At 46.7% G+C, this 26,511-nt stretch overlaps 1 protein-coding gene across 14 annotated transcripts in view; it reads right to left on the reverse strand.

Annotated features, from left to right (window-relative positions):
* The window catches only part of BCL11A (BCL11 transcription factor A), a 102,416-nt gene that overhangs the window by 13,512 nt on the left and 62,393 nt on the right, over window positions 1–26,511 (reverse strand). For 9 of the 14 annotated variants that reach the window (XM_072768462.1, XM_072768455.1, XM_072768457.1 and 6 more), the window contains one exon: window positions 2,340–2,441. The exons of 4 other annotated variants lie outside the window; for them this stretch is intronic. In XM_072768462.1, the coding sequence (XP_072624563.1) occupies window positions 2,340–2,441 (102 nt within the window). Of the gene's footprint in view, window positions 1–2,339; window positions 2,442–23,460; window positions 23,583–26,511 lie in introns of those variants that run through there. One more of the 14 variants, XM_072768468.1, reaches the window with a different exon arrangement.

Here is a 26,511-nt window from a genome sequence, read left to right on the forward strand (position 1 = left end):
CCCAAGCATAGGAACTCCAGGCATCAAACAGTTAAAATCGGCTATTAGCTCACCTACTGGCTCTTATTTTATTTCATTTTATGGTATGGGAAGGAATAACCCCATTGTCACCAATGCTAAAGAGTCGTGTGATCTAAGTCTCAGGATTTAGAAGAACGAGGTCTGACACCAGGCCCCTGGCTCTACTATTTACCCGCTTCCGGCTCTGAGCCAATCATTCCATTTCTTTGAGCCTTAGGTTCCCTATCTGTAAAATGAGCATAAAAAACGGTACCTTAAAGGATTGTGAGGCTCTGATGACAGACGTATATAAAAGCCATATGTAAACTACCAGGTCCGACAGCACTGCGAGTTTTCATTACTCCCAGGCTCGATGAGTTACCTACCTAGCATGATAGCTGACCACGCTGTACACCCAGAAGGGCTTCCAGAAGAAGGCTGGAACCCAGAATCCAGGCTTCACCCCAGGCCAAGGGGAGGCCCTGGCTAGAGGGCAGCAGGAGGGGGCCCCTTCAAGGCCTTCGACTGTGGTCTACCTGTGGTCTACCGGCAGGGAAGCCACAAGGTAAGTGCTAAGTGCTCTGAAAGCCAAGGGCGGCTGGTTAAGGCACCTGGAGTAGCCTGGGGGTCAGCTCTGCTAGAGAGCTTTCTGGAACTCCACAACCCATTTCCACATACCTTGTCTGGTCACTCCTAAACTGGTCCTGCCAGCATGGGCACCAGCAAACTAGACACCCTCCCTTGGCAGGAGGAAGGGGAGAAGGCCCCGGGCTCCTAGTTTCCCACCCCTCAAATCCAACTCCCTGCCCTCGTGAGGGTCAGTGGAAGAGAGAGAACCAAACTCTTTCCCAGGCCAGCAGACCTTGGCCACTCACCTCGGTCCTCCTCTCTACTGTCCCGCTCCCTTCTTTCCCCTTCCCTTCAGGGGTGGCTCTGTTCCCACGCCCTGGTGTGGGCCCCAGGCACCCCCAGCAGAATGAGGAGCGCTCTCCCCACCCAGTCAGCATGTAGGGACTCGAAACCCTGAGTCCAACCCCCTAAACTCTCTACCATCTGTGACCTAACCCAGGCTTAGGCCCAGCTTGGTGTTGGGGAGGGGGTGGCACAAGAGGTGCTTCTAACCCCTGCACCGCCCAGCCCTCAGGACTTGAGGACTTGTGAAATTCATACAATAACTCTTTGTTACCTAGGATTACCTAGGACTTAACAAAACAAACAGCTGGCTTCAAATTTGGTCTCAGGGCGCATGCCCTGCCCTGCAGACACCATTCCCAAGGTGGTTAGGTCGACTTTACCTCTCCCACCTAAAAGCCAGTCCCCTCTCTAGCTGAACTCCTACAGCATCTTGTTCTTTCCTTTCTGTGACACTGTATCCCCTTTCTTTTCTTCTTTCCACAATGGGTTAGTTTGCACAAACTTTCAAAATAAAAACACATTCCTGAAATCAAACGTAGATGCCACGCTTCTTTTTCTCTGAAAGCTGCTTTTTCGTGTTTGGGGTAGAATCAACCCCCACCCCCATCCGACTTTGCAGCCATGCATGACTCATATCATTTGTATCATTTGTTACTACATAGAGAAAAGCAGACTGTATTACCTTCTAAAACAGCATCTTTTCAAACACATTTTTTTTTTATAAAACATACAGATCTACATTTCATAAAAAATTTCCCCACCATAAAAGTTGGTTTGCACAAGTACTTGGATGGTGTTAATGGTTGTGATGGTGGTGGCGGTGGGATCTTTGGCTTTAAGCAACAACGCTGTGCATTTTTCTCTAAAACTAGGAGAAAAATAAGTAGAAATTGTCTATGTTTGCACGTATATAATGCACCATGTATATATACAAATATACCATGTTTCAGTACACATGTAAATGCATAGATAACATATACGAGAATCACTCTAGAGTAACTCTACACTGACTTCTTTCGGTTCTGGCCTCTGCTAACATGTACACCGTGGGACAAACTCCAAGTCCTAAATGAGGCCATGGAAGTGAATGTCCAGCAATAAAATGAGCCCTGAACACACAGATGTAGATGGTCACCAGCCGTAGAGCCAGATAAGACCCTGGGGAGGAGACCCCCCCTCCCAGGGCTGAGCTGCTGTGGCTCCACGTCTTTAGGGAGGGAAGAAACAAAAAAGGGGAGGGAGGAAGGGGAGGGGACCGAGTGGAGTGGGGGAGAGGGTGCCAAGTGAGTAATGGAATAATGCATATGAGGATGCCAATCTATTTTGGAAGTAACTCCTTTCAGTGCTTAAAAAGTAAGGTAATTTCCAGAAACTCTCATCTCTATACACATGGACATTTGTAGAAGAAATAATGCTCAACTTACAAATACCCTGCGGGGCATATTCTGCACTCATCCCGGGCGTGGGGATTAGAGCTCCGTGTGCAGAACGAGGGGAGGACAGGCCCCTCCAGTGCAGAAGTTTATCTGTGAAAGAAACCCAAAATCAAGCACTAAAGCTATAAACAACGTGCATCGTAAACCACAGGATATCACATTTCAATTCCATTAAAATAGATTAACATCATTACAGCAGCCTTGCAGATAGTTAACCGGCCCAAGGCCTCTATCAAAAAAAAACAACGATGAAGTTAGTGCCACAATTTTGTTTTGTTTCTGATTTTGGTCCTTTTTGACAAAATAGAAGGAGTTTGTTTTAGTTGTGGGGGCGGTGGCTGTGGCCTTTGGTTCATTTGCTTGTTTGTTATTGTTTGTTTATTGTCTTATAATACGTGATACGTAAACAGTAAGGGGGAAATTGGTAATATTACGGGGTTGACTGGTAGAATGGAGGGATGTATCTGCAAGGCTGGTTAACATGCATACATTTACTTTCCAAGACAAGCCCAAGCAAAAAACAATATGCAAGTAGGAAATGAATGGATCTGTGAATCATTTCTTCTGGAATAGAGCGTCCCACTCCACCTTCCCCGCCCTACAACTTCTTCCCAAGCTGTACTTATCACAGCAACTTCAAAGGCAGGGAAATCTTAGGCATTCTGGACTTGGTTGGGCCACACTCTAGAACTGTATCAATGGAATACCCCTTATAGACACGGCTTCCTTTTTTTTTTTTTTCTTTTTTTTTTCCAAGATTTTATTTATTTATTCATGAGAGACAGAGAGAAAGAGAGAGGCAGAGACATAGGCAGAGGGAGAAGCAGGCTCCATACAGGGAGCCCGATGTGGGACTTGATCCCGGGACCGCAGGATCAGCACCTGAGCCAAAGTCAGATGCTCAACCGCTGAGCCAGCTGGGCATCCCTAGACATGGCTTCTTATAACACAAAGCAGTAGAGAATACAGACTGAGATTTCTGGGGTTCAAATAACTTTGGCCAAGGCCAATCTTGAGGGTGAGGAATCCTATTCTCTTATGTGACAAGGAGAGAACCAGCAGCATTCCAGCAACAGCAGCACCCAGAGAAAGTGGCCCACCTTCTCCATTCTACTGCACTTGGTTGCTCTCTGGTGAGGAGAAACAACTTCTCACACTAATAAACATAAATCTAGCAGTAAATCAAGCATTTCTAGCACCGAGACTTTTGTGAGAAAGGAAATATTTGGTTTGTGCAACCTGGGGATTATATGGTTTCTGTGGTAAGTTCCTAGTTTTTCCAAGTCCACCTTGAGCCAATCAAGCATGCAGAGGTCAACCTTGAGACAGAGTGTAGGGTCGATGGAGCAGGAGATACTCAGCGTGTTCTAGAGGCTGGGAGTTTGTGATGATTGGGGGAGGAGGGAGAGAAGAAAAACAGACTTTGATGGTGAGTAAACAGAGTATGTTTTCCATTAGCTTAATATTAAGAGCACTTAAAAGTGTTGTTGTTATACTCGAGGATAGCAGGTCTCAAGTGTAAAATACATCCTGTTCTCCTTATAGAGATTCTCGCTGCCAAGAACAGCCGGGGCAGGCAGCACAAGTTCCCCTTTCATGGGGAGCCCGGTGGGTAACAATGGTGTGGGGCTCGTGGAAGCTTTTATGCTCCGTTGTTACCAGGCCTGCAAAGGGGGGCTGCTACAGAGACCCCACCTAGCCGGAGACCATCTAGAGAGGCATATCCTCCGCTCCAAGCCCAAACAAAATAAATACCACAAAATGAACCGGCAAAAGGCGCAGAGACTGGACTTCACAACAACAACAACAAGTATGTCTTCATTTGACTGTTTATATTATAAACAGGGTATTGAGAGAGGAGGGTAAAATTAACTACAGATTTGGTCATTGTGTTTCTCAACAAGAAGTCAGAGAACCCGTTTTTGTACTCGCTCTTGCCTTAGCCACTTCCTAAGTTTGTCTGTGACCAAGACGGAAACCCTCTTAGGAGACCCGCACAACGGAGGTAGCTCTGGGATCCTAGCAGAGGTGCAGCAAGGTACCTGGACCCCTGTGTGGGACAGTCTGATTTCAAACTCCCCGCCGCTCCCTCTGAGAAGAGCCCTGGGGTGCCCCGGAGGGGGGAGGCAGCGGCCTGGTCCAGTTTTCCACAGGACAAGGCCACATGGCAGAGCGAGGGCTCATCAGGAGAGGATCTGGGTATCTGGCATCATGACCTGCTTTTGGCTTTTGAATGATAAAAAAAACCTTCGAGATCCTCAAGTCTATGCCTGCATCTGACTGATGGGAAAACGGAGGCCTTGAGCAATTAAGTGGCTGACCCACAGCTATGCTGATGGTTAGAGCAAAGATCAGAATTAGTCTCCTGACCCCTTGTCCAGTGTTCTTTTCTGGGATAGCCATCTATCTCTTCCCCAGGTTCCTGCCCAGGAAGTGCCAATGAGGAGGGTTCTCTTTCTCCTAACCCATTAGGAGAAACACTTCTCCTAACAACCTCTTGGGACAGAGTCCAACCCAGAGGTGTTGAGTGGGCCTTGTGGGAGGGTCCAAATAAACTGACCTGGCTTCAAAACTGGAAAACAACACCTGATCTGCTTCCTGAGCCTCTCTCTGCATCCGACCTCACCCCACCTCACTGTTTTTACCCTCTACCTCTGCTTCTCCTACAGGATTAGCCAGCTGAAGAGAGACAAACTGTTCCTACCGGCTTCACAAGCTATTGATATTGTCTTTCCAAGAGACCCATACTTGCATTTCTGTTCCTCCAGGAAGAGTGTCAAAGTATAGGCAATGGGGAACCCCAGCTGATTCTGTAGCCTCTCCCACTGAACACATCCTCCTTGGATAAGTAGTTGGCGTTCTCACTGAAACTGGAAATGCTAAATTGTCGATAGCCTCCCAAGGGTTTCACTTCTTGCCATGATGCTTTCAATTATTTCATCATGTTTTAGGCAGAGTCTCACAATTAATGCTTCTAAGCATCACTCTCAACGAGCAGCTCCACCGGCCTGAGCCAGCCCTGGTTGAGGACCTTTTCTTTTCACTTTCCCCAGAGAGTGGTGGGCTGGAATGTGGGCTGTCTAGCTCTTCTCTCTTTTGTTTCCTTGGTGGTACTCTTAGGGCAGCGGTTCTCCAAGTGCAGACGTAGGCTGTAGCACCAGCATCACCTGGGAGTCGGTTGGAAATGCAAATTCTCAGGTCCACCTCAGACTTACTGAATAAAAACCTGGGGTCGGGGGCCGTACAGCACTCTATGTCTAACAGACTCTCCGGGTGATGCATGCACAGTTCCAGTTTAATAACGCTGTCTTAGGGTCAGGGGAGGCATGGAAGCTGGAAGCATGTTCCTCTGGCAGAGAGCCAGAGCGGCTATGCAACCGTTGTCCCTTCTGTCTGGGACTCACGTCTTTTAGGACTAGAACAGTCAAAAACAAGCAAGCTTGGGACATACCTAAGAATCCTTTTGTGTGGAATCCCAGGTTCCACCCTCCTTCACTGATAGGACAGAGAACAGACCCAAGCTTTCCATCAAACAGGGAATGCTCTTTGCACAAGACTACATCCAAACCGGTTTATGCTAGACAGACGGTGTCCTCACCACTTCCAAGAAGGCTGAAATGTTTGAGAATGCAGCTGTGGCACGCCGCATGGATGCAATAGGAACTGGGCTCTCTGTCCTTGTCTGGACTCACGTATGTCGTATGTGATGTGTTGCCCTCTTCTGGATCAGTCTTTTCAAATGCCTGTACTCTTCTGGTGAAAGGTGTTTTAACCTGTTCTCATTCGTAAGGGTCTCTCTAGACCCAGCATCTCCACTTGGGGCCTTGGAAATGCCTTATGCATTATTAAGTGGCAACGTTTCTTTACGGCTGAATAAAAAATAATGAATCTTATATCTGAGGTCTCATTAAAAATTGGCAATAAACTGGGAATGGTTTTGATTTCATGTTTTACATTGATCACTTTACATTTCTGTATACAATGGGTACCAACTTTTGATGCAGAGCTCTAGAAGCCCTGTGGGATATCCCTGGAATTTAAGGTCCTTAAATCGGTTTCTCAAAGACTCCTTTATTATTGACATGCCGCTTGTTTCTGAAATTAATCACTGGGTATGTAATGCAGTCGCATTATAGTCTACTGCTGACCTACAAATGTCCCAAACAGCTAAGCACAAAGCATCATTTCCAACACGCTTAGTGACTGCTCTGCGGGCCCGACTTTTATCAGGTATCAAATCCTGGCCAGGCCTCTCTAGAGGAGTACATAGACATACAGATGTTTTGATGTTTACTAAAATGTATACGCATGTGTATACAGTGCATATATGTTTCCTTTCTTGAGCATATGTTTTTAGAGAACTTCCTTGCTTTTCCAACAAGGTAGAGCACAAAAAGAGTAGGGCTGTCCCCAAGTGGAATGGGTTACCCTGAGAAGGCATAACCTCCTGTTCACTCTGGGTCCACCAGAAAAGAAGGAGCGGCAACCCACCGCGATGAGGAGGCATCTCCATCTTAGGTGATAGGCCAAAATAAAGGACCCCCAATCCTCTCTTTCAGCTCCAAAATTTCCAAATCTCCTCTTCCCCCAGCCAGTAGTGAGCTTACAGACTACACTTAAAAATACATCCTCAAAGTTTGTACAGTTTCCCGAATGAACCAATTTCAGTTCTAATCAATATCAGTGGATCCAAATCACAAAAATAACAACAGTGCAGCTAGTCTGGGACAGAGGCTTCCTTAACTAGAAAGCAAATCCACTAAATGTCCTTCTAGCTCTTGACCCTCCGTTTACCATAGATACCAGCTCCTCTCTTTCAGATCCTGTGACTTAGCACAGCATTATAGAGCAAACATTAGCTAGGCCTATGTCTTGAGTCCTGTCAATCGAAACTGAAAATGTGCCAGCTGTATCAGGGCTAACAGACTTCTTAATTAACCTTCTGATATTGTCAAAATTGCATTCCCTTTTGTTCTGGAAATGAGCATTTACATGAGCATTTTTTCCATCATTGCTTTTTTAACCAGCTAAGGTTTTACCAAATTGTGATGGTCTTTTAAAAAAGTGTATCCTGTACAAATGAAAGCAAGCGAGAATTCTAGAGATATCACACTTAACAGAATTTCTTTGCTGAAACTTGCTCATGATCTCTATATTCCTCGAGACTTCACCGGTGACTTTCATTTCACCAATTAGTCATTTAAAAACCCTTCTTTTTTTGACCAATTCTATCCTCTCACAGCCTTGACTGTTTAAAAACTCACTTCACCTTTAGAGTTCTTATCCTAGGAATTCACTCAATGAGGGGAGAGGGAGACATGACACCTTTCATGCCCCTTTATCTATAAAAATGCAAAAAATGCAAGCTACCAATCTGTCGGGCCTAAACAAAATTTTCTGCAATCTGTGTCTTTAACATAAGCAAAGCATATAATTCAAAAAAGAAAAAAAAAAAGCTTGCTTTTCAGAAGAATAACTAAACCAAAGACATTGTGCTCCATCTTTGTGTTGAAATGCAGATTTCCCACTAAAAGGCAAATCCTTCATTTCAAAAGGTTGAATAGGATGGTACTTAAAAAAAGAATTCCAGCTGGTTAAATTTAGGGTGTTGAAAAAAGTGCACTCCAATAATATTCTTTGGCTCTGGGCCCAAAGTATTTTCACTTGATTGTGAATTAGATAAATTTTTATTACACTTTAAGCTTTTGCCTTAGAATGGTGGAACTTATCAAGGAGACTGGAAGGGCAGCTATATAAAGACAAATTGTCTTAGGACAGTTTTTTCCCTCTGTTTAACTGTATACCTCACTCTGCAAATCGTGCTACCCAGGTTAATTCCATTCATTCACTCTTTCGTGCATTCATCCAACAACTATTTACCGAGGGCCTGAAAGGTCCAAAGCAAGGGGCCAGCGTCTGGGGCTAACACAAAGAAAACCCAGACACAGACTTCCCCACGGCAGCCTTCAACTGGTAGAGAAGATAAGGCCAGGACAGAAATCGCTCTACTCCAATTCGGAACGTGTGTCATGAGAGAGGCCCAGCTATGAAAATTCAAAGGAAGAGAAATTACTTCCACTTGAAAGGGAGGAGAGCAGCTTTCAGGAAGTGGTAACTTATGAACTGCACCTGGAGGGCCAAGAGGAAGGACTTTCTAGACAAAAGCAAAAGCAGGTACAGGCGCCCAGAGGAGCAAAGGCCAAGGTGTGCGCGGAGCAAATGGGGCCCAACAGGTAGTTACATTTAGATCAAGATGTTGTACGCTGATACGTTCGGTTGACAACGGAGGATCTGCTCGTCTAAATAAACCTGTGAGGACTTCTGCGAAGCCTTCGGCCTTTATAGGTTCATCCTTGCAAGTGTCACGTTTTCTTAAAATAAGGGACACGGCCATGTGGGACGCTTGTGAGACTCTTCCTGGAAGATCATCTACCCGTTTTGTCCTCCCCGCCCCCACCTCCACTTTCCTCCCCTGATGTATGGTGGGTGGTCTGCTGAGAATTCACTGTTTTATTCCTCTGAGTCAGACAAACAAGTGTTGATAGCCGCGTTCATCTCTGCAATATTGCCTCCCTGGCTTAAATAATCTATTTCAGATGTATCATTGCCCGTTTAAGATGGGCTTGTACTTGCTGACACATTTTCAACAAATGACTGTGCAAGAAACGTGCAGATTTTCCTCCACCGCTTTGTCTCTTCAATCATCAACTTGACCTTCTCTCCAAAATTCCCCTTTTTCTTCTCTTCAAAGCCACAGGGAAGGCGGGGGTACCCTCACTCCCACCCCCCACCCCCATCCTTATTTGAGGATTTTGTTTGTGTGCGTGAGTGTATGCATATGTGTGTGTGTGTGTGTGTGTGTGTGTGTGTGAGCATGCACATGTAAGTGTGGGCTTGCTTCAACCTGGGGTCTTTTGCAGGTCATTTGGGAGAATATGAGAACTACTTTTAATGATGCCCTGGCCCACGAACCGCACTGACCCTCACTCTCCAGATTCTTTTCTTCCTTTAGTTCGTCAGGGGCTCGCTCCTCTGGAGAGGCTGCTGGCACAAAGTCAGGAATCCAGATTCTTCAGGCCCAGCCCTGCCACTCACCAGCTGTGCATGACCTTGAGTAAATCCTTTCCTCTCTCTGACCCTAAGTTTTCTAGTCCTTGAAAAGACAAGACCGGGTCAGGTAAATGACTTCTCCCTCTGTTTCCCCTGCCAGTCGGAGTCTCTTTGAGACCAGATCTAGCGCTGGGGATTGGGATACAGGTAAGAGCCGGGCAAGGTGGGCCCATCCTGAAAGCCGGGCGGGGTGGGCCTGTGAGTGAGCGCCCCTGCAGGGACTAGGGGAGGCTTCTGGCCAGTGTGGGCTGGGTGCAGCTGCCCAGCTAATTCTTAGACACAGAAATTAGGCCTGATGGTGGATTTCGGCTTCCAGGGGCACGATCTTGCAAAGATCACCTGTCTGAGCTTCAAGGAGGAAACCTAGGTGGGTCCAGAGCCAAAGAGACTGAAGGTCACAGAGAACCAGGAAAAAACTTTCCACAAACTCAGGCTAAATGTCAAGAGTAAAGGTCTCGGCTGTCCGTGCCAGACGGCCAGTGGCAAAGCTCTCGGCCTCCTGCCAGGGCCTGGCACCCACTGCTCAGGAGAGGGCACACGCAGGACTCGAAGGAAAGCCAGAGTCCTCACCCAGCACCTCAAACCAGGGCGGCAAGGCCCCAGTGTCCTGTGGTCCCTGCCCTCAACCAGCTTGAAGGGTTCCTGGAAAGCCATGTGTCAAGTGAGTTTCTGTAAACTGAATCACATTTGCTAACCGACATAATTTCAGAGATGTTTCATCACCCTTCCAGGCCCATCGAAAATTGGCAGGGCTTCTAACATTTTACCTTTTAAGTGCTTCTTCCTCCACCCCCTCCCCAACCTCTCTGTCAAGTAGTTAATGATCTGTAAACAAACACTTTAAATTCAGTGGGGGAGCTCACTATTTAAAGGAACCCTGTGGCGAAACCTTTTGAAAAGTTAACAATCTTTCTGTAATGTGAAAAATCACCCTCTAATTTATCAGTTGCCATTGATGAGGTTTTGTGGGTATTGGGCTCCCTTAAGGTGGGGCTCAAATGCAATACCTTTGTGGTTGGGGGCGGACAGTGATCCAAGAAGGTGCCCTGAATCCCTTGCTGTCACCCAGACTGTCCAGCTGCACACAAACACATTCACAGATACCACTCACCGCCCCCCCCCCCCACACACACACCTGGCACAGGTGAAATGAAGGAAAGAATGGAAAATCATAGTCCCAGAGACCTGGGAAGCCTTGAAAACCACACTTGAGTTTGTCCTGACTCGAGTATTAGACACCTGAGGAGGGTGGAATCAACATTTTCCCACTGAAGGGAGGAAAAGGCATTTGGGCCCGAAAGATGGATCCAGTGACGCTGACCATTTGCTTAGCAAACGTTTAATTCTGATAACACCAGCCAGAGCAGAGGCCTTGTCTATCAAAGCCAGCAGAACACGCAACTCCCAAATTACTCTGAAGAGGCCACCCCGAGCCTTTTTATCTGTGTCGATTCACAGCAAAGGTAATTTATGCCTCCAGACCACCATTTTCCTCAGTCTCAAGAAAATACCAGAACAAGCTTAAGAAAGTCAAGCTTATAAGGAGATCCTTGATGTTTCCAGGTGTTCTTGGGTGCTGCGGAGGAGGAAGTCTGCAGGATGGGGCGGTGGGGCTGCTGGAGGGACAAGGAAGGGCAGAGGCACAGCTGAGCACCCACGGAGCTGGAGAATTTTCTGGTCTTATCTTCTAGGACTGATCTGTGCAACCATTCAATGGAAAGGCACTCCAAAAAAGAGATAGCCCCAGGAAGGCTGCGTCAGGCCTCCCAGCCTGGCCCTTCTTAAGGGAAGATGTCCTGGCCCCTGTGGAGAGGCTCCTCTTCTTCCCAAAGCATCCTCCTCACATTCTGGCCCCAACAGTAATCCTGTGGGATGAGGGAAGGTGTTATCTCACCTCCCCAGCGAGGAAACAGAACGTGTCAAAAGCATCCTGTTGCAGGTCACGAAGACAGGACTGGAGGAAAGGCAGGACCCGTCCACCTTCCTGGGGACCAAGCTTTGCCCCTCATCCCTGCTCTCCTCAGAAGCCCTCAAGGTGAGCCAAGGCAGAGCGTGTGGTCTAGACACAAGCCTTCATGCCCTTTACAGGCAACCACTCGCCTTCCTGGGGCTATAAAGTGGTGCGCGTGTGTGAGGCAGTGGGGAAGGCATATCCTACAGGCCAAATGCTCTGTGACAGTCTGGGCCAAAAGATTCTTAGAACCAGATTTGGCCATTCTCCAGAATCAAAACCTATTACGTCTTATGGTTAATACAGAAGAGCTCGGAAATTATGAGAACTAATTTAAGGCCTCAAAGCTCTACAAACTCAAAAGAAAAAAAAAATGGTCTAGCAGGTCAGGCTCTGACATTTCTTCGGGAACAAAACTAGGCTGCCCTCTCGCCTGAGGTGAGATTGAATCAAGGAGGGTTCTGGTCCTGGGAGGCCAGGCCTCATCCCAAGGCAGCTAGTCCTTCTTTCAGAAACAGGCCTCTGCCCGCCCACAAGCTCCTCCAACTTCTGCTACCGACTCCTGTGTCCCTCAGCACCTTCCCTCCTCCTCCTGGGCGCAGAGCAGCCAAGCTCTGGCCTCAGCCCCAACCTCTCTGCCAGAGTCCCACAGAGCAAGGGAGAGGTGGACATAGCCTATTTATCCGAGGCCTATTTTCTCGGCTTCCTGGTTATTTTTCTGGCTTTTTACCCAATTTCTAATCCTTCATTTATACCACTAACCAACCTGGAAAGAATTTCCTGAATAAAAAAGAGGTGCCCACATGTATCATGTGCACTCATTCAGGAGTTCCCAATCCAGCCACAGGGTGGGTGTTGCTAGCTGTTCTGGGGTTTACTAATTCTGTTGATTCAGCAAGGGTAACACCCAGAGTTATCAGACACCTCCAAGCTCTTCAAGCCAAGAATGCACCAACTCCTTTCTACCCAATGGACGGGTTCACTTGGGAGCTCAGCTCGTGGAGACCTGGCCTCGCCGGGCAAAGGGGCCACAATGCCCTTGCCCCTATCCCATAGGGGTCAAGGGCGGATAAAGGGACCCTACAACCACACGGGAGACCCCAGAATCGTTTTGTTTTTGGAATCTCTCTAAGACTGCCTGGGAAATGAGGTCTGAGAGGGTGAGCTTTCCCAGCCACGCGCCGTTTCCGTGCGGTCCCAACCGCGAGACTGACCTGGGGCCACCGATGCCAAGGTCTCTTCTGCCTACCAGGACCGGGGACACTCCACTCTCCCTAACAAGCCCCTCAGGCTGAAATCCTTTTACTTCCAGAGCCTCAACTTTCGACTGCTGGGTAGAAAGCCCCCCCTGCCACGGCCCGCAGGACCCCATCAGGCGGTGCAGAGCGTGGACAGCAGGGCTGACGCGGTTTCAAAGAGGCCGACCAGGCAAGAACCGTCCTGTACTCCTGCCCCAGCTCTAACGCAATAAAATGTCTTTTATCAGTGTAATTCAAGGCAAAGAGTCAAGGGTCTGTCACCATTCTAAAGAGGCTTATTACATGGCCACAAAAATGTGCCTCAGGCTCAAACCTGGCATGTAAGGTATCAGCGTGGGACAGGTTCTTTTGATTTGATTTTATTTTCTTACAAAATCTGAAAATGAAACGCTTCTGTCCCTCCCTTCCACCAACCGTTTTTTGATTTATGGGGAGGAGGGAAGAAATCTGAAGTTGACAGGTTGGGACAACTCCACTCAGCTTTCTCACTCAAAAGCTGCTTTTGTTCGCCCATACTTTGCATTTATGGCCCGCGGCTCCTGGCTGATGCTCCTCGGCCGAGAGGCTGCAGAGGGCGGTGGCCTTCCCGGGGAGGAGGCCCCCCTGAGATCCCCCCCCCCGGGGGGGGCACAAAGGCCCCTGGGAGGACGCCAGAGGGCACCAGTCCTCTCCCCGGCCCTACACCACTGTTTCTCTTGGGTCCGGGGCTCCACGTGGGCATCGGTTCCTTGACTACAGGCCCGGGCTGCCGAGAACCAAGGCGGCATGGGGGGCACCTCGACGCCCCACGCCCTTCTGGCCTCTCAGTAGACACTGGGCGCGGGAGTGGACGTTTCTTCAGGTCCGACTGAGAACCCTCATGCTCAACGGCCTGGCCGGACGGGCTGCCCCGGGCCCGCAGGGGCCCCCCTCCCCCAGGTCACCGCGGAATCTCCAGTAAATGATTCACTAACCAAGGAGCCTCGGTCAGCCCTGGCCCAGGACACGATTAGAGCCCCTTGAAAGTGGCTGCCGGCCCATCGGTTCACTGTACGATTTTGGCAATCTGTAATCGCACATTTACTCAATGGTTGTTATGGACAATCGGGTTAATAATTCACCTTCCAAACGCCGTGTAATTACACAGTTAGAAGAGTTACAATAGATGCCCAATTTTCTTAAGGCTTCTGATGAACTGGCCCCAATTACCTAATCTGGGTCCCTTTCCTTTCCCTCTCTCGATTTTTTAATTTTTTTTAGTAATCTCCCACACTTTCCTCTATTCTCATCCCCCACCTACACCCCTATCTTTCTGCCCCAAGAGAAAGAACAGTGTGAAGTTCTTCAGTTCAGATAATTCTATTTAGAACCCATGGTTTTGCTCCACTAAAAGGGCTTAAAAATCAGGCTAAGAAGCTGGCCATGGAAGGTGCAGAAAAGGCTGGTGGGTTGGTCTCAGCTGCCTCCCTGCCTCAGAGGCAGGAGAACACCTGCAGCCACCCACACCTCATGACCCAAAAGTTGCACCGTATCCTGGCATGGCCCGGTGGAGGCCCGAGAAAGAACGATGCAAAGCCCCGCTGTGTTCTGTGGGGCCCCGGCTCCCCAGCCCAAGGCCTGGCAAGGGCCACATGGTGTGAAACCGTGGTTGTGGGCTTTGGAGACAACCCCACAGATTCCCTCCCTTCCCACCCTTCGCTCCCTGGGCCCCCACCCCTGCTTAGGACATGCTAGGGGTCACGAAGAAAGAAACGTACACCCTTAAAACAAAAATAGAGCAGGGGTCCCAAGAACAGGGCAAACATTCAGAAGCCAGGGCCTCCCTCCATCACTCCAGAACTAAACCAGGCCCTTTGCACCTTTGTTTTATGGTTTTAACACACTACACCTCACCCGCCACAAGCAGATAACCCACTTTCAAGGGTCAAAGCAGTATCTGTGGCCCCTCCAAAAGGGCAGTGTGGTCAGCTGCCCTGGTCACCTTGGGCTGGGGCTGGGGCCACCCTGGCCACATGTGGCAGGGCCTGGCTAGGAAACCCAGGCAAGATGAGGGTCCTAGAGCACAGCCAGTGAGGGAGGAGAGGGGATAAAGGTGGCAGCTCCTGGCCAATGCTGATCACAGCAGGGACCGTGTTTCTTCTCCGTTTCAATGGGTTGTGACTTTTCTAAAGTTTCTCTCTCTTTTCTTTCTTTTTTTTTTTTTTTTAATTTTTTATTTTTTATTTTTTTTATATTTTTTATTTTTTTTCTCTCTCTTTTCTTTTTTGGATGTTCCACTCCCTATATCTTTCTCTCTCCCACAAGTGCACACAACCCAGGGCTCCAATGTTTTAAAAGGTGCTTTTTTATTTTCACAGGTGAGATTTCTTTCCTTCCTTAAACGGGCTCTGTGTCCAGCACAGAGCCCAACGTGGGGCTCCAACTCACAACTGTGAGATCAAGACCTGAACCAAGATTAAGAGTCAGACGCTCAACTGACTGAGACCCCAGGGGCCCTGAGATTAAGTTTTTAACAGACCCCTCCGCCCCCAGTACATCTTATGTGAGGATGGGTGAGCCTTTTGGCCACCAAGGCGTTATGGTGTCATAAGACCTCAGCATGCTGTGTAGGAAGTGAACTGGGAAAAATCCTGCCAGCCAGCCCACCCTGTTCTCTAACTCATGAAACCCACCTAGATACAGAGACCGTCTCTGCAACCTCTAGTCAGTTCCAAGAATGGGGATGGACTAACATTGCCCAGCTGAGGGCTTGGCTGTCACTTTCTGATCGAATACCAGGAGTGGGGTCAGATCATTAAGGGGGAATTTCTATACATTGGACAATTTGGGATCCTTCTATCTTCTATCTACAGAGTTTAGTTTGGTCGGAGTTTTTTTGTTTTTGTTTTTGTTTTTGTTTTTTGGTTGTTTGTTCAGGTTGTGGTCTCTTTCCTCCATAAAAAAGAAAAGAAAAAAAAAAAAAGAAGCAGTATTTGTTTCCTGTTCGTGGAGCGGACAGAAGGAGGGTGTGCAGTGGAGGAGGTGTGTGGGGAGAAGGCTGATAGATGGAGCAGGGCCGAGAATATCCGGAATTGGAGAAAAGTGAGAAATGGAGCTTTTTCTTGGCTTCCAAACAGTTGTAATTTCTACTGCCACTGCTTAGATCCTGGGCACCAGGCATAGAGAGTGGGAAAAGGGGCATGTGACAACTTTGCCACAAATCAGGATTTGGCATTTAAATCCACAGGAAGCAAGAAGAATAGAGGGACTTCTTATTTATAGATCTGCAGATGAATTGAATGAGATAACCAAAATGTACTTCTCGTGTATCTGAAGGAACAATTCCATTTTCAGACTTGGAAAGGTTCCCATAATTGAGTATCACCCGACCCCGGCAGCGCACTGCATCCCAAGGTTAAGACCGGCTTCCTGAAAACCGGGCAGGAGGCTGCTGCTTTGGTGGTAGCTCAACAATCGTACTTTGAAGGACAGGTTGGTACCACACTACATTTAACTGGATTCAGTTCATCTGATTATACAGTGCCTTGCTTTCTGGAATATGTAATCATCTCTTTCTGATGACATTTTAAATATCCAACTAGACAAATAATTGCAGCAATAATTGATAGCAGAGTCAAGCTGGAAGATCGCTGATTGGCAGAGTCCCCACTGAAACAAATCTTTCTTTCAAACATCACAGGAATGATGTTTAAACCTAACTTTTGCTGATAAATGCTCAAAATCTGATTTACTGATAGAGACACTGCAAGAAAACCTGCACTTCAGCCTGTGATTACTTCGCAAGCTGTTTGAGAAGAATCAGGCAGTGTGATTTATATTATTTTACTTCTCATGAATAATTGCAAGGATGGTGTGGGTGGTTTGGGGGGAATCTACACAAGCGAAAGAAGTGCTGCCCCTAATGCTGCACTTCCTGAACAACTGGGGCCAACCCTGACGGTTTACGGCCCTCTCCTCCTCTAACGGATATCCCGGGGTACAGAGATGGTCTAGAGAGGGGAACACCCACAAACACACACAAACACACACAAACCATCAGCTCCTCTCAGGCCTCTGAAAACTGCTTTAGATCAATGCCTCAAATTGGGATTCACATCCCTCCGCCCCGTACAAAGGAGGCCGGGCCGGGGTCAGCAGGCCTGTGCGCAGATGAACCCCAAGTGGTCTCAGGCAAGTCCCCAGGTCCAGCGGCGATCTCCTGCAGCCCCTCCCTCGCCTGCTTCTCCGTCCAGGGTAGAACCCTAATCAACTGTTGCCTCTATCGCGTGTCTGGATTGCAGTGTTCAGGTTGTTACGGTTTGGGGCACTGCTTTCAACAATCCAGGCCCCGCGGAATACGCAACGGTCAGAAATAGCTCACAAGAGATGCTTGTCTCCGGGAAATATCAAATGAACAGGCTGGCATATTAGCAGACACAGATTACAGTAAGGAAAATCTAAACCAGAAGATGTATCCGAATGCTTCGGCTAGCAACAAGGGCAAGAATTCGGGGATGGGATCTGAGCATTTGCCCAAAGCACTCACGTGAGAATTTCTTTTCATTCCCCCCCCTTCTTTCCTTCTTGTTCTTTCTTCCCTTCCTTGCTTCTTTCCTTTCTTTTTTTCTTTCTTTCTTCCTTTTTAGGGAGGGGGTGGCTTTTTTTTCCCCCCTTGAAACTGAACCATTATAAGCGAGTTCACCTCATAGCTTCTGTTAAAAATCAGAAGCTTGTTAGACGTAATGATGATCTGCGCCGTGACACTTAGTGCATCTGAGGGGGCTTGTCAAACAGCTTTACTCTAATTTAGAGCTCCCCTGTTAATTAGAAAGCCCTCAGATTTTCTGCAAATGCAGGTCACTATCGACAGCTCACACTTTTGATGCTTTGCCTGTGACAGTTGTTGGGCTGCCCTTCCAGGAGCTGGCAGGGTTGTCCAAACTCTGACAGTGTCAGAAAATTTAGTCACCGTGGCCGCTTTGCAGGAAGTTACATGCAAGGTGACTGTCCCCACACAGTGTTTCCCCACAGCCAACAAGCCTGATGAAATCTGCATTCACATTCAGCTAAAAATAGCTCAAATTTCAATCTTCTTTCCCACCTGCCTCTTTGCCTGCTCTCTTTTCTGCTTTTCCTTCTCTTTTCCACCTCTTGTTTCTCTTCCTTCCATCCTCTCTCTAGCATCTCCCTTCTGTCACCTTTCCTCTCGTTACCCCCAACACACACACACACTCACACTCACACATCGCTCACTCACTCACACTGCTATTGAACACGGTCACATTCACAGAAAGGGAAGTAGGTTTTACAGATAAACCAGGTTGCTTTTTATTGAAACAGCAGTGATTGTGGAACAGAAACTCCCCCCTCCTCCAACCTTCTTTTAAAAAAAAAATATTTCCTTTTTTTTTTTTTTTTTGCCCTGGTCAGCAGCTGCACCTGGTGAGGTGGAGGTCAAGTCTATACTTCCAGCATGGCTCACATGTTTTTTCTTAAGGGAAGGGGGCCTTTGGACAGGGGAGGAAAAAGAGGAGGAAGGAAGAAGGAAAGGTTAACAACTCAAGCAAAAATGCATATGGGGCTGAGGCTTTCTGCCCTTGTCACCACCCCAGTGAAAGACCTCAGAATTATAGGAATTCTCACTTAGGAATAGCTCATTATGGGATGTGTGCTGGGGTGGACAAGGGGATGGGTGATGTGTTCATGACCGTGCATATGTAAACTTGTGTTTATTTCATCAAATTCATCTAAATTTCATCAAGTTTAGGCCAAAAGGAAATGCTCTGAGGCACTTATCTAAGCCTTGGCCAAGAAAGAGACCAGTATTTAAGTCAAATTGGAAATATATAAGCTATTCACACACCTCCACCAGGTACAAGGGACAGCTCTGGAAGAAAAAGCTATCCTTTGCCTCCATAGCTCCCACACTGACCCCCAGTTTGATACTGGGCCCAGTTCCCTAAGAAGGCCCAATTCTTCCTTGAGGTCTTGCAAACGAACACAGGCAGCTGAGGGTATAGGGAGCCTGGCCTTGCAAGTTGCTGGCTTCTGAAGTGCAATGGGACAGGATGGAGTGGGTCGCCATTGGCAAGCCTGATGAATTCACACAAACCCAGAATTAGCTAAAGTCACAGCGACCCGGCGGGGTGGAGCGAGGCGACCCCAGCAAGATTCCCAAGGACAGCATCCTCAACAGCAGCAGTGGGCCGCTAACCCCAGAGGGGCCCGTGCCTCCACCCACATCCTGCTGCTGTCACTTTGGCCATTGGCTTTCCAGTCCCAGGAAAACCCTCAGTGCCTTCAAAGCTAACCGACCAAACAGGATGGTGTGAGCCAGGGCAGACTCCCTATTCAGGTAGATACCACCTATGAGGAAAAAAATAAGAAAAAACCTAGACCCAGAAAATAACGTGGAAAGTGAAAGAACCATGTCAACTCATGTCAGGAGACAAACCCTTCATCCAACGTCACCAAGCTGCCGACTATTAGGCAACTAGGAAGGTGCCCCAGCAACCTAGAAATAAGAAACAACGCTTGCTATTCTGAGCTGAGAAGTGAAGTTGCCTTCCACTCGGGACTGTCAAACATGGTCTATAAATACCAGCACCGCCCCTTGTGAGCCGCGGGCTGAGCTCAACCCAGAGAAGGCAAGTGTTTCCCTAAGGTCACACAGCAATTCCAGGTCTTCCAAATTCCCTCGCCCAACAGATGGCTTTGTCTTCTCTTGGAAATAGATACTGCCACAACTGACCCCCATCTTCAATAGGAAGGCTAGGGAATGAGGCTGCACATTTTAGTGTTTCCTCTACTTTCTCCAACTTTCTGCTCTGGCTCTCTCCTCCCCACCCCTACCCCCCACCCCCGGCAACATGCAAGGTCTGTTTAGTATTTTTAGGCCTCTATTTCCATATCTATCCAAAGTTTCTAATGCTCCTGTCTGTCAGCAGGTCAACAGTACAGGACACAGGCAAGCTGTTCTCCATTCTGAAGCGGATTTGAAAAAAAGGCTGCTGAAGGTCAAGACATCCCGGGGAGGCTGGTACCGGGGCTTTCAGGGTCATTGCTCTGCAGGTGGACCTTGGCTCATTTCCAGAGAATGACTTATGATTTGTTCTCTCCCCCACACATCAAATCAAGACACCAACCACAGCTCTACTGGCCCAGGCTGCCCACCGCCCCTTTGGCAACCATGGCTCCTTCTCACATGATGAAAGAGATAGGGTAGCAAGTGCTGATGGTCCACTTTATGCACACATGTGTAGTTCAGTACTGATGTGAGAAATTCAAGAAACCTATACTTACTGTATGTGCATACACATATTTTAAGAGATAACTTCTAAAGACCTACCAGTCTACAGTACATCTGGTCTGGAAGAGCCATGAAATTGTCTCTTTCTACAAATCACAAGCCCTGTGGTGGCCTGAGGTCCTCAGGCTTTGAAATAAATAATGCACCGAAGTGGGCAGCATGATGGATTAGCTGGCAGGTTATTATCAGACACATGGAAGCTCCGCCTCAACATCAGGATTAGGACTGAAATCTCTTTCAGGAAGAACTTGGTAACATTAGACGGTTGACCAAGGCATCACGGTGCGACAGACAAGCAGTTCCTAGTCCTAGAACAACCCCATCCCTCGAAAGAACGTTTGCACTCTGTGCCCGGTGAATGCCACTCGCAGGCAGCCTGGGGGTGATCCCGTCTCTGCCCACAGCTCACTCCCCCTTTCATGTATTTGCCCTGGTCCCTGCTAGCAGAAATGGGATCAGAACAAATTAATATTTAATTTTGAGATTCTATTCTATGAGAATCAAAAAGACTCAGGACCACTCAAAGCCAGGGCAAACACCCCTCCGATAAATCTAACTTCTCTATCCAGACGTGTCACATTTCTGTGAACAGTGAGTCCTCTGGCCTTGCGTCCGCTACTTGCCACAGGCCTCTGCCGGCAGCAAGGGGAACGCCAGCGCTACACCTCTAAGTGTGTGAAGGTCTAACCTTTTACCCATGTAATGATCTACTTAATATAATATTTTGTCTTTAATCAGAGAAAGAAGAAGATAATTTGATATCCCATAAAACTCCCTAACCTATATTTTGCAAGTCAATTAGCCAGTCCTTTCGCGTTAATGTCAGCACATCCCATGTTGCACCTCCAGCCAGGCTTTCGGGTGTCTGCGGCCCACATGCCACACACCGAGAGTGGAAGAAAAAAAACTCAGGAGGCAGGCCGGGTAGTGGGCAGTTACTGTTTCGTCATCTGTGTGGAGACTGGGAAATCATCTCCTCAAATGGAGATTATCTTCCCTTGGGATCCTTCTGGAGAGCTATAAATAATAGAACACACTAACCAACATTACCTATTAAAAAATGAATACAGAATCAGATTAAGGAAAAACTCAGTTATACTGTTATAAAATCCAAAGCAAAAAATAAAAAATGAATAAAAAATAAAAAGCGAAAAAACAAAGAGGCATGAGAAAGAAGTGTTAGCTGGTCCCCTTAAATTTAGCCTTATTCTCTGGCAGCCAAGCTAGCCTGAATGAGGGTGCTTGGGTAACCATTTCTCACTCCCTTATTTATGAGCGATGGAGTGCAAAAAGCAAGAGGCTTAATTTTAATGCAGCCATCTCCCCATGAACTAGTGTACCTACAGAAGCTGCAGAAAGGTGAAGACAGGAATTTATGAACGTTTTTTGCAAAATCTGGATACTAATCTGGTCTAAATATACAAGGAAGAACATGCTCATATGGAACAAACCCAAAATATGAATGCTCCCAACTCCAGCTGTCCCACAACATCTGCCTCTAAATGCCTTAGGATTCCGTTTCCCATCTTTCAAGTGGAGTCTCCTAACCCAGTCTGGGAAGACATTATGAGAAACCATTGGTTTTTAAATTCTTAGACAGAGCCCTCTCTTTGCTCTTACTTTTGACCTGGTTTTGAAAACACAATAATAATACTTATAAAGAGTTCTCATTATCCAGAAACATTAACATTATCCTGGAAGAGTGTGTCTCATTAGCTGTTAAAAGAGAACGTTTCTTTCTTTCCTTCTAGGAACATGACGAGGGAATCTGGCTATTTCGTCAACGCTTGTAAAAGACACCTGAGTCATCATTTTAACTGAACAATTTCTCCAAGAATTCAGCCTATGGGATGGGAAAGAGCCGTCTCTGCCGTAGTGTTGGAAAATGCCATTGTGCTCTCTCTGATTCCTCTCCTCTGTCCTTGGCAATCCAGTTATGATTTGACAGCATTTAAAGATGACAGTACTTGGGGTAATAGGACAATGCCATAACAGGATTACAGCAAATGTGAAAGAAAGGACACACGTAGGTACTGTCATTTAGGTAATGTCATCTATGATCAGTTTTTGTTTCATTTTTTGCTGACACAGAAGTCAGTATCACTTATAGAATTCACTGTAAACCCTATTAGGGCTGTAAATAGTTTGCTCCACCCGATGAAAGGAAACACTGATTATACTGCAGGGGGATTCAGTAAAACTTTCTACCTTTGGTTGACGTGAAAATAATTACAAAAAAAAAAAAAAATTCAAACCAATAGCCAAAGATTCCAAAACAGCCTGAAGTTACTACCACCCAAAATGAATTTATCTTCAAAGAAAGAGGAATAAATTGCTGTTGGTTATAAAACAATAGGTGGCCAAGACGTTTCTGAAGGATGTCTCAGACCCCAATAACACTGTTGAGAGTTTGGGGAAGATAAAGTGGAAACACCTCACTAAATTCACATTGGGGGAGCGGTCAACACTAGTCTACCAGCCAATAGGATCCTTGCCAGTCACTTACACTATTTCTCATTCCATTTCCTTTATGTCGTTTGCCTACAGCACATCCAAATCCACATAATACCAGCCTTTGGAAGTCAGTTCTACTCTACTTTCCAATTAATTTCTGCCACTGTGAGTTTTCCCCCAAAGCCACCAATTCTCCTGGAAGCTCTTATTCCATTGCAGTGAACACACAGCTACCCTGCCTGCCATTAAAATGGCCTCCTCATCGTCCAGGACAAGGAGCCATGCTGCATGCCAAGTGACCAACCACAAACAAAAAACGCTGGTTTGACTAACATTTGTCTTGCAAGAAAATTCTGCCTATAGCAAGAAGTACCATGACGGAGGCTGAAGAGATGTTCTGATCATTTCAAATCCGAACAGAGGTGGGTTCTCCTCCAGAATATTCTGGGCTCACTAAGGTCTCTGCTTTCCTTGTTTGACTTTCTGTGCTTCCCTGGCTAATCTCCTGAGCCCACAGACCTTCTTTCCTTTCCAAATGCCTATCAATCACTCCTTTCCTCAACTTTCCTCTTACCCTATCCAAAAAAGTTCTCTAAATTCAGGGCTAGCTTGCTAATGCCCACAGTAGGAAGATGCTATTAAAGAGAGTTTATAAGGATATGGATTTGGGTGCCTGCCTTGTTTCCCCACATCTAAATGATAAATGCCATCATGGAAAACTTCCATGCCCTGAACAGTTCCTCAACATGGATGGTCTGGAGGAGAGGGACAAGAGAACAATGTGGACATGACAGGCTTTTGCTTCCAAACTCCATCCCTGTCAACTCTCCATCCATAATGCGGGCGAGATGAAAACTTTCCAAGACCTAGAAGTTTCTCCACATTGAGAACAGATCCATTTGGTTGTATCCTACAATGTTTGGTTCCACCCTCCTCATGAAAGGAAACCCTACAGTCAACCAGCTCCATCCTCGAGAACATACAAGTTGACAAAGGAGAACTCAGCATGAAGGACATTACAGAGAGATTTCCAACAACCTGCCCACCCCACCCCTCCACGCACGTCACCTAGAATGCTGCCTTCATCCTCTGCTCAGAACAATTTGACAGCCTCCCATGGTCAACAGGATATGGTCCAGCTCCTTAAGCCACCATTCAGAGCTCCATAATCCAGCCTCGCACTTCTATTCTAGCCTTAGCTTCCTCTCTGCACCGGTGAAAATACTCTGCACAAGTTTAAAAAAAAAAAAAATCCCTTTCATTCTCATTTCCTTTCTGGCTTTTCTTCTTCCTCTCTGATTTCCTCGAATCCTGCTCATGTTTCAAGGCCCAAAGGTCTACTAGTCACCTTAGCATAAGAATCAATCTCATCTTCCATCTCTAGCCTCACTGCCTGTACCACGTTGGACTCCTATCCAGTCCTTACATCGCTGGTTACCTCTTCTTGACTCTACTTAATTCCGTGTCTTCCCAAAGCACTTCTTAAGTGCAGGGACTCTGTCCTCTACTTATTTTAATTTTATTTCAAAATACCCAGCATAGCATATGATATATGATAAACATATATCCTAGGAATCCAACAAGTAATGGTTAAATAACTGATTTACCTTCTAAAAGGGGAGTTATAATGGTAACTTTAGCCATCTCTGTACCCACAAACAGTTCCCTTCTGATATCTGCTTGAACTTCCAGATAAAAAAAGGCAAGTGGCAGTAACACGTTATGCTACACAAAGATTAGCATTACTATCCACCCTCTAAACAGCCACCCCACACCCTGGAGATGAGCAGAAATGAAGTATGTGCGCCGACCAGAGCACAGGCCAGGTCAGTTGAGTCTAGCTGCCAAAAAATAACATCTTTTCAATGTGAAAAAACTTCTTTAAGGTTGTACAACTCTCTAGCCGTGGTTTTTTTTTTTTTTATAAAGTAAACTCTACCCCCAACGTGGGGCTCAAACTTATGACCCCGACATCAAGAGTTACATGCTCTACCGACTGAGCCAGCCAGCCACCCCACTCTCTAGCTGTATTTCAAGCACGGTCATCTGCAAAGAAGTAAGGTTCAGCAGGAGCACTTCCTGCATGCAAAAAGCGAAGTTCCACAAACATATTTTTAATATTATTTTAAATCCAGCATCACTAAAAAGGACTTCATTTTGAGGCCAGAGAGCAGCAAACATGGACATTCTTTGCCCCCTTTAGATACTGGGTGTGGTAAAGGGGAGGTCTAGCAAAAGCTAGGGTAGCAGCTAATATAACTATTATCTAAAAAGTTGCCCATAATTCCCCAGGTTGGGCAGACTGTTCATATCAAAGCACCCTGGGCATCCTTTCTCCACCCTGGCAGCCAAGACCCAGGGTCAGGCCACGTGGCCGGGTGGGACCCAACACTGTGCATGCACGGAGGTATTGTGTGTGAAGGACCCAAATCTACATAGTCTCAGCACTAAGCTGGGTTCAGAAGACACACTCCATACAAGCCTGCCAATAAATAAGTAAAATTCAGATACCACATTTATGCTGACCACCTTGGAAACTCTGTATGAGAGACAAATTTGGAAAGAAAGATGAATATTCAAAACAAATAAAAACTCTCACTTTACAGGAATTCTCCAGACAATTATACAGTTGGGATCTCCACCCCAGGAGAAGATACTATCAATGAATAAGACTGACTCAGGTGCCCTCTTCCCTTTTTATTGAATAAAGCCCAAGGGAATTCTACGCAACGAACACCCTCCTTTTACTTACTCCTCCCCTGACATACTTAGAGTGCTCACGCTTTTCTCACCCATGTTCTGCTCATGATGGGTAACACCATCTCAGCCTGCCTCTGTCTCTCTCCCAGTCATTACCAACTTCAGTGAAACCTCCTCAGAATCCAAAGAACATTCTGAGTTCTATAAAATGTACTTTGGTACCCCACTCAGAGACGGCTGGGGTCTTGAGAAGATGCAAACAGCTAAAGGCTAGAAATAGACAGCCTTCCATGCTGGTCCCACTCAAGTGGTTGGCTTTTGTTTTTTACCTTTATTGAGGCATAATTTACATACAATGGAAGTCACTCATTCTAAGTGTATAGTTTAATGAATTTTTGCCCATTGTATACAGTTGTATCACCTCCACCAAAGTCAAGATAGAGAACATTTCCATCACTCTGAAAAGTTTCCTCATGCCCCTCTTTGCAGTCAGTCTTCTCCCCTAATTCTCTGACCTACTTTTTCTCACTATAGTTTTGATTTTTCTAGAATTTCATATAAGTGGAATCAAACCATATGTCAGCTCTCTCTCTCTCTGTCTCTCTTTTGTAAGTAGGCTCCATGCCCAATGTGGGGCTTAAACTCAGGACCTTGGGTCCTGAGATCTAAAGTCTCATGCTCTACTGACTGAGCCAGCCAGGCACCCTAACATGTCACCTTTTGTGTTCAATTTCTTTCACTGAGCAGAGTGATGCGGAGATCCCATATCTTTGAAATGTATTACTATTTCATTCTTATATTGAGTATTCCATTGTATGGCTGTACTACAATTTATCCATTCACCTACTGATGGACATTTGCATTGTTACCACTTTCTGACTACTAAAAACAATGCTATAGGGAACATTTATGTATGTGTTTGTGTGAATGCATGTCTTCATTTCTCTTAGGTAAATACCTAGGGCAACTCAAGTTTTGAGAACACAGAAAAGGTTTTGAGTTTAAGAGTCCAGGGAGCCCCCATTTCATCACCCTTCAGCTAGCCCCACCTTCACCCCATTCCCCTGAGAGTTCAGCTCCAAAGCCTGTATCCCAGCCATCTGTTTGGCTCAATTACCAAATTTCACCTTACACCAAGCAGAAACCTCTCCACCACTCTAAGGAAGGGATAAAGACTTCAAAACTTCTTTAGAGTGGGCATTCAGAGGTCCCTTCTGAGTCAGGGGTACATATTAAATGTGGTGTTGAGTGGCCTAAGAGCCCCCTATGAGGTCAGAGAGGGAGGTGGCTGACCTCCCCCAATACCTGTACAGTTGAACAGCAGCCAAGGGTTCTAGAGTAACTTCTACCTTGCCAAAAGGCCTTGGGAAGAAAGACATCATCAAGGCCTCTCTCAGACAACAGCCCAGAGGGAAACAG

Source organism: Canis lupus, chromosome 11 (assembly GCF_048164855.1).
Source record: "Canis lupus baileyi chromosome 11, mCanLup2.hap1, whole genome shotgun sequence".
NCBI lineage: Eukaryota > Metazoa > Chordata > Mammalia > Carnivora > Canidae > Canis > Canis lupus.